The sequence below is a fragment of the Phodopus roborovskii genome, unplaced genomic scaffold (genome assembly GCF_943737965.1).
Source record: "Phodopus roborovskii unplaced genomic scaffold, PHOROB, whole genome shotgun sequence".
Lineage (NCBI taxonomy): Eukaryota > Metazoa > Chordata > Mammalia > Rodentia > Cricetidae > Phodopus > Phodopus roborovskii.
In genome coordinates this window covers 11,389,218-11,402,392 of record NW_026125506.1, presented here as the reverse complement: position 1 = coordinate 11,402,392, position 13,175 = coordinate 11,389,218, and the positions used below count along the sequence as shown (strand labels likewise).

Here is a 13,175-nt window from a genome sequence, read left to right as displayed (position 1 = left end):
TCTCTGCAGTTGGCAGGCATGAGGTGCATGCATTTTACATATACAGGCAAAACACTCAATCACATAAAATAAAAATTAAAAGCAAAACAAAACAAAAAAACTAGCAACAACAACAAAAGGTCCTTTAAGATGGACACTCCCAAAAGTGTCCTGACTGGCCAGTCCAAGGGACCTAATTATGGACTTGTGAAAAGTACTACCAGGGCTGGGGAAATGACTCACTAATTAGGAGTTCTGGATGCTCTTTCAGAGGACCAGGGTTCCATTCCCAGCACCCATATGGTGGCTCACAAGTCTTTGTAATTCCAGGTCCAGGGGATCTGGCACCCTCTTCTGGCTTCCACAGACACTACACTCAACATGGTACAAAGGGAAAACATTCATCCACCTAAAATAAAAATAAATCTTTATAAAAATGCCATCAGATTATGACCCCATAGGGAGAGCAATCTCCTGTTTGTCTGTAGACTGCCCTTTTGGCCAGATTATAATAAAGATAAACCATAGCCCAGATCTTTTTTGCAAGGCAGACCTGGCTTTCTCTGAATTTTATTTAAAACTGCAAAAAAAGCTGGGCAGTGGAGGCTCATGCCTTTAATCCCAGCACATAGGAAACAGAAACAGGTAGATCTCTGTGATTTCTAGGCCAATCTGGTCTAGGGAGTGAGTTCCGGGACAAACTCCAAAGCTACAGAGAAACCCTGTCTCAAAAGTCAAAACTAAAAGCAAAAAAAAGAAAGAAAAGGAACAAACAAAAAACTACAAATGAGCCATCCAGTCACAGTGTGGAAGAGAGATGCAGCACTTTGGGTTGCTGTCTAACCCTGAAAGGGAGAGTACCTGGCCTGAAGGTACTACTCAGCAGGTGGTAAGGAGAGTAAGGACAGGGCCAGCAGCCAAGGGACAGTTTGTACCAAGGCTAAAGACCTGCTGTGGCTGCTGGCTGGGTGCCTGAGGGAAAAGTAGAAGGTTATGAAGAGAACCAGTGTCAGCGAGGACAGATTCTAGAACCTAGCAGGGCCATCTGAGTACCCGAGATAGGAATTTGGAAACAGTTAATTCCTGTAAGGAATTAAGACCACTTTTCACCAAGATGGTATGAAGGTTGAGGGCAGAAAGAGAAAGAGGAAAGAGTCAGGCTTGGTGGCCCTCACCTTTGATCCCAGCACTTGGAGGCAGAGGCAGAAGGGTCTCTGTGAGTTCAAACAATGAAAACCTACGAAACCTTCTCTAGTTTCAGGCGTGGCAGAATGGCGGCCCGGGTTGAGTGCAGGAAGCGGAAGTGGCAATATTTGTTACAGCTGTGTTTTCCTGTGTGTTTGAATTTGTACTCTGTGTACCGGAGTGTGTGTGTGTGTGTGTGTGTGTGTGTGTGTGTGTGTGTGTCAAAGACAACCTGCAGGAGGTCAGGCTCATGTGTGTCCCTCCCGCCGTGTGTCCCAGGCTTGGTGCCTTTATCCATTAAGCCATCTCCTTTTTTTTTTTTTTTCCTTCTCCCTTTTCATGTTTGAGTGTTTTGTTGTTGCTGTTTGTTCCCATTTTTTTTTTTTTCCACAAGATAAAAGTGAGAATGAGAGCCAAGTGTAGTTGAGCACGACTTTAATACCCACACTTGGAAGGCAGAGGCAGGCGATCTCTGTGAGGTCAGCCTGGTCTACACAGTGAGTCCCAAGGCACCAGAGCTACATAGTGAGACCGGGCCTTGGAAAAACAAAAGGAAACAAAGTTGAGAATGAGAACAACTTTGCCTTTAGAGATGGACAACAACTATAGGGTTGAGGGTTGGGTGGGTGTGTTAATAGCAGTGCTAAGTGCTAAAACTGCACAAACAGGGACAATCACATGGAGATTCCCATTTTAAATAGTTCTGATGTTTGAACAAAGCTCTGAACAAAGCTCTGAAAGAAAGGCAAGATCCACGATTTAATGTGGAGGAAGAGCTGTCCTAGCAGCTCCAGAAGAGCCCAATGCCCGAGGCTGGAACATCGTGGGCTTTCCAGGAACAGCAGGAAAGCAAGTGTGTAGCTCGGCAGAGGCTGTGTGGGAGCCTTAGGGGGACTGGACAAAGAGAAGTAAGTGTAGGGGCTAGGCAAGTTTTCAAGGCTTCATTGTAAGATGAGCGTCGTGAGCAGAGCAAGAACTTGCCTCTGTAATATGCATGCCCCTTCCTGGAAGATGCTCCCCAGAGCTTCCCAAAGACATTCAAAGCAGTCTTACAATACTAGGAACAAATAGGACTTTCCTTGCCCCTAAAATTTCCTGCTATCCTGCCTCTTCAGGAAGAGGCGGACACTGCCGGCTAGCTTTGCTGTTGCCATAACAACCTCCAGGGGCCCAGACTCGCAAGCAACTCTAGCTGCCCGCTAAAGGTGAAGCCCAAGGCTGCTTTACAGGTGAGCCACAGTGGGGCTGGGGCTCAGGACCGACGCCCAGCTGTCTGTGCCCTTCAGTGTCCACACTGGTCTCTTTTTCCTTCTTTAGAAACAAAACAACCTGGGCAGTCTTGCAAGCCTTTCTTTTCCAGTCCACTTCTACTTCTCCGTGCGTGACAAGAGAGGAATCTATGGCGGCGCACGCCTTTAATCCCAACACTCGGGAGGCAGAGGCAGGCGGATCTCTGTGAGTTCGAGGCCAGCCTGGTCTACAGAGGGAGTTCCAGGACAGTCAGGGCTACATAGAAAAACCCTGTCTTGGGGGTAGGGGTGGGGGAGTAGAATCTATGATGCACAAATGTAGTTGTCACACCTATTGACACCATAGCATGGTGGGAGTCTAGTGTAAAGCCCAGTGCGCTTTGTCACTTTGGTGGAGGTCCTACTGTGTGCAGGTACCAGGTGTAGTGAGAAACAGGAAAGACATGCTGCCTGTCATCTCTACTGAGAGTGATAGAGCCTGTACGTACTGAGCATGGGAACTACTCTCTCTCTCTGTGTAGCCCTGGCTGTCCTAGAATTCGCTCTGTAGACCAGGCTGGTCTCAAATGCACAGAGATTCACCGGCTTCTGCCTCCTGAGGGCTGGAATTAAAGATATGTGTCACCACTGCCTGGCCACCACCTCTCTCAAGGCTCCCACTTCCCATCTGAGGCCCTGCCAGGAATCCAAATTTCTACACAGAGAAGCAAGTAAAGTGCCCGTGGAGAACGGACTATGTAGCTGCTCAGCAGTTAAGAACACTGACTGCTCTTGTAGAGGGCCCAGGTTTGATTCCTAAGATTCACATGGTGGTTCATAACTGTAGCTCCGGTGTAACAAGTACGGGTTTTTCTACCCGCCGCCCGGTCTGGTCTTGTCCCGCCGCCAAGCCGTCAGCCCCAAATAATACACAGAGACTCTGTATTTGGTACAATACTGTTGGCCCGGTTACTTGTTTCTTATCGGTTAGCTCTGCCTTTAATTATGGACCCATTTCTGCTGATCTATGTATTTTCACATGGCCTTCTCTTACCGGGGAGGCAGCTGGCATCCAGCTCTCTCCAGACTCTCCATCCCGACTCCTCCTTCCTACTTTCTCTTTCCTCCTTGTCTCCTAGTCCCTCCTATCTTCCTTTCCTATTGGCCAACAGTGCTTTATTTATTAACCAGTATGAGAAACATATACAGAATGACATCTCCCATCACTCCAGTCCCAGGGGATCGATGCCTCCTTCTGGTAAAGGCAGGGCCACTTGGTGGATACTTGCTTAGCATAGGTGAAGCCCTGGGTTTGATCCTTGATCTGCATAAACCAAGCATGATGACTCATGCCATTTGGGAGGTGGAGGCAGAAGGACCCACCAATTCAAGGTCATACAGTTGAGTTTGAGAAGCTTTTCTCAGCTACTTTGTGATTTCAGTCTAACCTGTGTGTGCTACAGTAACAGAGAGGCAGAGAGAATGAATGAATGAATGAATGAGTGAGTGAGTGAATGAATGAGTAAGTGAATGAACCTGAGCGTGGTGGTGCATATCTGTCATCCCAGCACCCAGGAGACATGAAAAATAATGTAGATGTGAGGCCAGCCTGGTCTACACATGGAGTCGCAGGTCAGCCAGGGCTACATTGCAAGACTCCACGAAAACAAAAATTAGCCAGGCATGGTAGCACGCACCTTTCTCTCTAGCACTAGGGAGGCAGAGGCAGAAGGATCTCTGTAAGTTTGAGGCCAGCCTGGTCTACAAAGCAAGTTCCAGGACAGCCAGGGCTGTTACACAGAGAAGCACTGTCTTGAAAAACAAAGGAGAAATTAATTAAAGATTTTAAAAGCAGTGTAACAACAAAGTGTGAGCAAGTAGTCCCTTCTGTGGGGACAGAGGGGAGGCTGTGCAACTGTGCAGGTGGCAGGCACAGGGTCCAACCTGAAGCATGTTTTTGAGGCTGGCACTGTGGATGGATGCTGATGCCATGATCTCCTGGAACCGGCTCAGACCTGAGGTTATTTTGATTGGCAGTACCAGCGCGTGCTGTTGGTGCAAGATGTAATGGGAATGGATGTGTGCAGCCTCAGAACCTATGGAGTATATAGTATTACTTGTTGAGGGGGACAGGGTTCCCCAAGATTTAGACAAGTCTTTTTTTATCACCCCTGAGCAAACTCCATGGAGACAGATGGAAAGACATGAATGTCCTCTCTGGAGATTCTGGGGATAACGAGGAACACAAATGCAGGCTCCCAGACACCTGGAGGAGGCCACTGTTTCTTTATAGGTTCTAGCAGATAGGGCCATAGAATAAGCTAGCCAGAGGGTTGAGTAGAGTGATTAAGCAGAGGTCAGGGGTCAGATGTGGAAGGAGGCTGGGGACTTTCCTACTGCGTTTATTTTGAGATAAGATCTCACTGTATAGTCAGACCTTCAGTCAGGGACAGTTGGTCACCTTGGAATCAGTCCCTTTACTTTGTAGGATTGCCCCAGCTGAAAGGCAGCCCCTGAGCTTCACGGTCTGTCCCATCTGCCAGGTATATAGGGCCAAAGGGGTAACAGCGCAGGTGCTGGACCGGGATGTTCCTACAGTTTGTGCGGAAGGTAGCTGTCTGTCTGATGCCCTCTGCCTCTCCTGGAGTTGTCCCAGCACTTGCCACGATCCCATCCTCCCTACTGGGTCCCTCTTCCATTAGAACCCATTCGGACTGGTCCTTTTAGTCACTAAGTATGTATGTGACCATCATTTTCCCAGAGGCAGCTTCTCCCTGATATCATCACAAACCCTGGGTTGCTATTGGTCTCCCTGGTTTCCAAAGGGATTGTGCCATCACATCCCCATAGACTGTCCCCAGGAGGATGCAAGAGAGGGGGCTGTCCTGGGTCAATCCAGCACAGAAGGTCCCCACTGGGGGCTGCTCACCTGCCCTGGGGACTCAGAACACACATGACCTGCCCTACTGGAACTCAGGCAGGCACCTCCCCAGGAAGCCCCAGGATCCCAGAGATAACTCGGGGATACACTGAGCCCCTGATGCTCCTACCTCTTGCCAGCACGCTCCAACACCACAGAAGCAGCCATCATGCCTGTCACCAAGTGTCCAAAGAAATCAGAGCCCCTGTGGAAGGGCTGGGACTGGAAAGCCCAGAAGAATGGGCTGAGGCACCAAGTGTTTGCAGTGAACGGCGATCACTATATGGGTGAATGGAAGGACAACCTAAAACATGGTGAGTAGGGGACCCTCAAGAGGTCAGTGGCCAGTGTGGGGTCAGAGTTCGTGGGCCATGCAAAGTAAACGAAACAAACAACCAGGCAGTGGTGGCCCACATCTTTAATTCCAGTACCCAGGAGGCAGAAGCGGGTGGATCTCTATGAGTTCAAGGTCAGTCTGGTTTACAGAGTGAGTTCCAGGACAGCCAGGGCCACACAGAGAAACCCTGTCTGAAACAAACTCACAACCACCACAACAGCAAAAAAGCAGTGTACAGAGTTCATCAGGGACATAAGTGGTGTTGTTCCCGAGCCTCCTTAGGGAGTGAATGTTTGTCAGGACCAGCAGGGGGCCTTCCCATGGTTTGCCTCTGAAGCTCATCTCATGCATGACTTTAGCTGAGCAAGAGTCTAGGGACATTGACAGGATAGGGGCTTCAGAAACCAGCCCAAAGCTGGCACTGTAGAGATTGAACTGGGTCCCTCACTGCTTTCTGAGAGGCTGGCTGAGCCTGGCACTGATTGACAGAAGAAAAGGTAAAAAAAGACAAGAAACTGGCTTGCAGTAGGGAGCCTGATGCTCTGCACATGGTGGAGTACAAGGTGTCCGTCTCAGGACACAGGAAGGACCATCCAATCCCCAGGAGTATCTGAGTTTCCATGATTACTCCTGTGTGCCTGGGCTCAGGCCCGACCAGCAGGGGGCGAAGGGGCTCTGGTAAAACTGTGCAAAATGGGGGCGGGATAGATAAGCTTATTAAAAGACTGACAGTCGCTCACTCCAGTCAATTCCAAACTTAACCTCTCCCTCTGCCTTCCTGGGTTATCTACACTAGAACCCGCAAGCCTGCACTGTTAGCCAGCCGTCTTGAGATAGTTATTACCATACTCTGAGCCTGTTTCCTCACCTATTAAGTGGGAACAATATCGTTTATGAAGAGAAGAGATGGGGGTGGCCAGCAAGATGACTCAGAGAGTAAGAGCGCTTGTAGAGAATCTGCGCAACCGATTACCATCACTTTCCCCATATGAGGCAACTGGAATCCAGAGGAGGCAGTAACTACTCCAGGATCACTGACACAGGGGTGACAGACAGCATCCACAGTGACCTGGACCTTCCCATACCAACCATCACAGGCCTGGTCTAAAGGAGACACTTCTCCCTCTTCACAAGTGACAAGCTTGTGTCAAGTAGCTAACATAAAGCTAGCTACACAGTGACACAGCTTGCCTGGATCTAGTGAAGTCCTGTATTTGATCCCATAAAAATCCAAGAAAAAAACAGCACTCAGGAGGCAGAGGCAGGAGGATCTCTGTGACTTTGAAGCCAGCCTGTTCTACAGAGTGAGTTCCACCGTGGCCAGAGCTGTTACACAGAGAAACCCTGTCTCAACCCCACACCTTCTTTTAAAAAGGAGAAAAAAAAGAAAAATCCAAGGAAAAGACTCTGATTGGCTCAGCTCGGGTCACACACTCCCTTCTTCACTCTGGAGGGTGTAGCCAGAAGACGAAGAAAATGAATGCCAGGGATGGTGGGTGATACTTGACTCCCAGTGTCACTGAACAGGACAAGGAGACATCGTCTTCCAAGCATTTTCTTTACAGTCAAGAACCATTTTCAGAGGGGTGTGAGTAAGTCAAGGACATCTTTTGTTCATGCTGACACCCCTAGTGGAAGGCACCCGGCTTTCATTGTTCCCGTGATTGATCACCATTTAGAGACCCTGACTAACTGCAAGAATGCCTTTTCCAGTTACCACTGAGCCCCTGCCACCTGCCAGCAGCTTTGGATTTAAGTTCCTTTAGAGAAGGAACAGAGAAGGGGACAGAGAATTCCGGCCTGCTAATGGGCCAGCAGGGGAGTTGAGGAATGCTGCATGCAGATTTGACATGGAAGCTTGCTTGCAATGCTCGCTTTCATGGTGACTCATGCATCTATTCCTTCATTCATTTATTCCTTAGATTCATTCATTGCAATCAGACTGGTTATGGCCAGGAATAGCAGCAATAGCTCTAATCCAAACCCCTGAGAAGCATAGGCAGGAGGATCATGAGTTCAAGGGCAGCCTGGGAAATAGGATAAAATCCTGTCTCAAAAATCCATAATATGGGGCTAGAGATGTGGCCATCAGTTGGTAAATTGCTTCCCCGACAGGCACAAGACTCTGGGTTCAGGCCCCAGCACAGCATAGATGCAGGCGTGTGTGATATGTATTAGGTGAGGACAAGCATGGCCACAGCATGTATGTAGATGGAAGTCAGTTCTTTCCTTCCACTGTGGGTTCTGGAGATCAAACAAGCCTGACTGAGCCATCCCTCTAGCCTGATTTAGTTAATAATTTATTCACAATGCGTATATTGGCCCTCCAAAACGTAGACAGACACCTTATGCTGCAAGTATATCGCCTTTGACCCTCATCTCCCATTTTTCTCCTCCCAGCTCCTGGTACCCATTATTCTATTATTTCTAGAGTTTGACTTCTTGAGATTCTACATGAAAGTGACATCCCTTGGTATTTGGGTATTTGTCTCCCGTCTTCCGGAGTCTAGTTTACTTCCCCCCCTAACCCCTACTTCCCTCACACACCCCCACCCCACACCCTGCAACTCATACTGTACACCAGGCTGGCCTCGAACTCTGAGATCCATCTGCTTCTGCCTCCAGAGCACTGGGATTAAAGGTGTGCGCCACCTCCACCCAACCTATTTCACTCATTTTAATGTCCTTCATGTACATGCATATTGTAAGCAGCAGGATTTTTTTTCTTGGTTTCTCTTACTGCTGGGAATTGAACTTGTGATCTCACACCATTTCCTGACCTGGCCTTTTTTTTCTTTTTTCTTTTTTTGAGACAGTCTCTAGAAGTTGCCCTGTCTGGCCTGGAGCTCACAATCCTCCTGCCTCAGCCTCACCTCTACTTGAGGTTTGCCATAACAGTCTGGCTGTTAGATAAGGGCAGGAGAATCACTGTTTTAGCCATGGAACTTTCTTCTTCATGCTTACAGTCTAACGATGAGGTACAGACCCTATTCCAGTTCTGAAGACATTGTTCAGGGTAGAAGTCCCTGAGATCTGTATGAGCATACGGCCTTCATCTTCGGGGTGGCAATGGTCTGCAGTGATGGTCCATCCATGTGTCACCAGGGAAAGGAACACAGGTCTGGAAGAAGACTGGTGCTATCTATGAAGGGGACTGGAAGTTTGGGAAGCGAGATGGCTATGGCACCCTCAGTCATCCTGACCCAGAGACTGGAAAGTACAGAAGGGTGTACTCAGGCTGGTGGAAAGGCGATAAGAAATCTGTGAGTAGTTCCCAGCATGCCTTGTTTGTAGGCAAGGCTGAGAGCCAAGCTCTGTGTGTGTGTGTGTGTGTGTGTGTGCGTGTGTGTGTGCGCGCGTGTGTGCGCGTGCGCGCGCGCTTGCGTGCACGCACACCCGGGCTCACGGGGGTAAGCTGGGAGGTGGACTTGGAGCCGGGAGGGCCAGTGGTTTTGTGGGTAGGAGAAGGAAGGGGTGGGGCAGTTGTAATACTTCTCAAAACAAAACCAAGAAAACAGGAAGCAAGAGAAGCGGGGGGGGGGGGGGGGGCAGGAGGTGCCCTTTAAAAACCATGGCTATTAGGGGTCAGCAGGCAAGGTCTCCTCCACCCTCTCCCCTCCCACTTCCTGGCTTTCTTCTCCCGGGTACCCCATTCTGAGACGACTCCTGCTGGCCTAAGTGATGGGAAGTGAGGAAGCGGGGTGTAATAATAGGTCAGGTGCAGGCCAGCCATCCCAGCATTCTGAAGGTGGAGGCAGGAGGATAGTGAGTTTGAGGCCAGTCTGGGCTGGAGAGCCCATACCCTTGGCCATAGGGCGAGAGAGGAAGATGGGGGTAGAGGCTAACCAGTGGGGAATCCTGCATCCACAAGAGTCCATACTACTGCAGACATATCCACTCTGGAAACTCAGATGAACCCTGCTGTGGAGTCGGATAATGGTAACAGTGCTGCTATTGGGCAGCTGTTGTCCGTGACACTTGTTTGTTGTTGTTTTTCCAAGACAGGAGTTCTCTGTATTGCTACAGAGCCTGGAACTCGCTCTGTAGGCCAGGCTGGTCTTGAACTCAAAGAGACCTGCCTGCCTCTGCCTCCCGAGTGCTGGGACTAACGGTGTGCGCCACCAATACCTGGCTCTGTTCGTGGCCCTTGTAACAGCTTATCACCATCAGTATTCCCTTTCACTAAGAGACAAGCTAACCAAGCTTCAGAGCCCAAGATTACACGTTCTTTGCTCCTAGTGGGAAGACTGAGCTGGAAGCAAACGTTTTGTATTAACTGTAGCATTAACACTGGTTTCCCTGGGCTTGGGAGATCATCTAGCCTAAAAGAAGCAGGAGGTCATACCCAAAGAAGGAAGGAACTAGCCAGGTAGACAAAAGGCAGGAAGGAAAAAAAATGAAAGAAAGAAAGAAAAAAAACAACAACCAAAAAGAACAGTAGGTCTCATCTGCCCTGAGGAGAGAATAGTGCCTTGGCATTGGGGTTTTGAGGTACACACTTAGGCTATTTAACCCAAGCACCTTGAGTGTGATCTCCAAGAGTCCCTGATTTCCTGAGGTTGGTCTCCAAATGTAACATTTATATTTCTAATTTGACAGTTGAGGTCATTGGTTGTAATCAGAGTTGGATGGGTGATTCTATGGACTATAAAATATACTTCTGGTGGCTGTATGGACAGTGTAGGGAAGAGGGGCCAGAGATAAGGGGACTACAGAAGAGAGAAAACGGATGCAGGCTGTAGGAAAGCCATGCACGGGATGAATCGGTATATGCAGCTGGAATTGTAGAATTCTTTCACTTTTGCTTGGCTGGCTGGCTACACGAGGAAGCTCAGGTGTGAGATCTGAGGAACCTGGCAAATGGTGGGACTTCTTCCTGCTTTCAGGGCTATGGGATCCAGTTCTACGGACCCAAAGACTATTACGAGGGTGAATGGTGTGGCAACCAGCGCAGCGGGTGGGGACGCATGTACTACAGCAATGGCAACGTCTTCGAGGGCCAGTGGCGAAACGACAAGCCTGAAGGGGAGGGCATGTTGCGGCTGAGTGAGTGTCCCGCCCCGTGAAACCACGCCCAAACGCCTCTTGGCCCCGCCCCATCCCGGAAAGATCTCGCTCCAGATTCACTGCCCTACCAGCCACTTCCCAATTAACCCAGCCTTGTTGGCCCTGAAAAAGTGAGATTTCAACTTCCAATGAGATCTAACGAAGCTGAATGCCTGGGTCAGCTGGGCGGGCTTTGGCGGTCAGTCTGTCCATCTTGTCGCCCCTATGCTCTTTAGCCAAGCCTGCCTTAGTGAGCCTCCACTATGCATTACTTGCATTTGGTGAGCACTTGCTGAGCAAAGCAAATGTTCTAGGCGTTTTATTTCTCAGGGCCTGGGCTCTGGGCACGCTTGCATGAATTCAGATCCTGGTGTGAACCCGTACTAGCTTTGGGACCCCAGGCAATTCGCCTGAACTGTGCTTCGGTGTCCTTGTGGTTTTTACAAATGAGAGGGCCTGTGAGGTGGCTCGGTGAGTTATGGCCATTCCACGCAGCCTGATCCTGGGTCCCACAATGTGGGAGGAGAGAACCGAGTCCCCAGAGCTGTCCTGTCACCTCTGCGTGTGTGTTACAAATGCACCTAACACAAACACACTAAAAGAAGTGGGAGATGAGCGTGATCCCAAACACCGGATCAGCAGCATTGCTTCTACTTGAAGGCCAGCCTGTGCTAGCTAGGTGGCAAAAAGCTGTTTCAAAGGTAAAACTCAGCCTGGCGGTTGTGGTGGCACACGCCTTTAATCCCAGCGCTCCGGAGGCAGAGGCAGGCGGATCCCTGTTAGTTCGAGGCCAGCCTGGTCTACAAAGCTACACAGAAACCCTGTGTGTGTGGTGGGGTGGAGGTGTGTGTTGGGGGGGTAAAACTCCTGTGCCTTTAATGGCAGGCTTGCGAGGCAGAGGCAGGCAGAACTCCCAATTCCTAGTCTACTTGGGGAGCTTCTGCCCAAGGCTTGGGGGTATAGAGCACTTGTCTAGCATGCTCGAAGCATGCAAGATAAAAACAAAAACCACAAACTGGAGATTAGAGCGGCAGCCTAGGGGCTGAGTGCAGTTCCTGTACCAGGTTCTGTCTACAACACCAAAAAAATAAACTCTTGTTAAACACCATTTATCCTGGACGTGACACCTGTCTAGTGCCTAATGACCCTCTAGCACACTCTTGTCAGCAGCCTGGGACTAGTAAGGCCCAGCCAGATAGTCCTGCCTGCTTCCCTGGCCCAGAACCCATGCTTTCCTGTCCTTTTTCTAGAGAATGGGAACCGGTATGAAGGCAGCTGGGAGAGAGGCATGAAGAACGGGAATGGGCGTTTCTTTCACCTAGACCACGGGCAGTTGTTTGAAGGCTTCTGGGTGGATGACGTGGCCAAGTGTGGCACCATGATTGACTTTGGGCGTGATGAGGCCCCAGAGCCCACCCAGTTCCCCATTCCTAAGGTGGGTGAAGCCAGAGAGACAGAAATCAGCATTCACAGCCCCAAGAGTCCAGGAGCTATAGATGCAGCTTTGTTTGCAAGCAGAGCATCTCTAGCAAGGTAGCCTGGGGCCTTCCATGTTCCTGGAAGCAACCAACCATTCCAATGCCCCTGCTTCCCTCCAGGTAGAGATTCACGACCCTGATGGTGTGCTGAAGGAAGCAATAGCTGCGCTCATGAACTCAGAGGACCAAGAGGACTGACACCGGGTGAGAAGACACATTTACCATCCAGGCAGAGGCAGCTCTGGATCCCTGAACAATGCTGATCTCTAGGTTTCACTGAGGGGCTCCGGGCAGGACCAGAGAGGGAAAGCTACTTGCCTCCCAAGTCCAGCTTTGAAACTCATTTTCTTAGAAGACCAAGTATATTCCAGGTCTGCCCAGATCTCAGCTACATCCTCAGTCTCCTGAGGTGGGCACTGAGCTGAAGTCAGGAGGCCTGTCCTGACCCTTCTGAAGACCCTTAAAAAGGCAATGGGCCCTAGGCCTGCACTGACACAGCTGTTTGTGGGGGCCCTTTCTGGTGTGGCTCTGAGGATTCAGGGAGAGGGTGTTGGTGATTGTGTTTCTAATACTAGTTCCAGCATCATCCCCACCTGGAGAGAGAGAGAGCGTGCTTGTCAAAGCTCAGGAGAAATGCCAGCCCTTGTCACGGAACTGCTCAGACCTGTGCAGCTCCTGCAGGAGCAAGCAGCCACTCTGACACGCCCTTGGCTCCTCAGAGGGCGCCCACTCCTCCAGACACTGGGTTATTCTTTGTCATTGGAAATGGGGTATTGTTTCTCCCTGGCTGGCCTTGGGGGCCCACTTGCCTTTGCCCTATGACTTTATATCAGAGTGCATAAAAAATAAAGAACCTGGTGGCCTTGCTCCAAGGACCTATGGCTTGAGCAGGGGTGGGAGGACTCTGTGTAGGCTCCCTCTTACACTGTGTGTGTGTGTGTGAGAATGTGAGTGTATGTGTGTATTTGTGTGAGTATGTATGTGTATGCGTGTGTGAATGT

General features: G+C 49.9%; 1 protein-coding gene across 1 annotated transcript; it reads left to right on the top strand.

Moving 5' to 3' along the window:
- Nucleotides 1-5,151: 5,151 nt before the first annotated feature.
- On the top strand, nucleotides 5,152-12,800 carry Morn3 (MORN repeat containing 3). Its single transcript, XM_051176631.1, has 6 exons — nucleotides 5,152-5,627; nucleotides 8,756-8,913; nucleotides 10,537-10,696; nucleotides 11,947-12,131; nucleotides 12,295-12,378; nucleotides 12,750-12,800. Exons 1-5 carry the CDS (start codon nucleotides 5,483-5,485, stop codon nucleotides 12,370-12,372), a joined length of 726 nt encoding a protein of 241 aa, XP_051032588.1. The 5' UTR covers nucleotides 5,152-5,482; the 3' UTR covers nucleotides 12,373-12,378; nucleotides 12,750-12,800.
- Nucleotides 12,801-13,175: the final 375 nt, after the last annotated feature.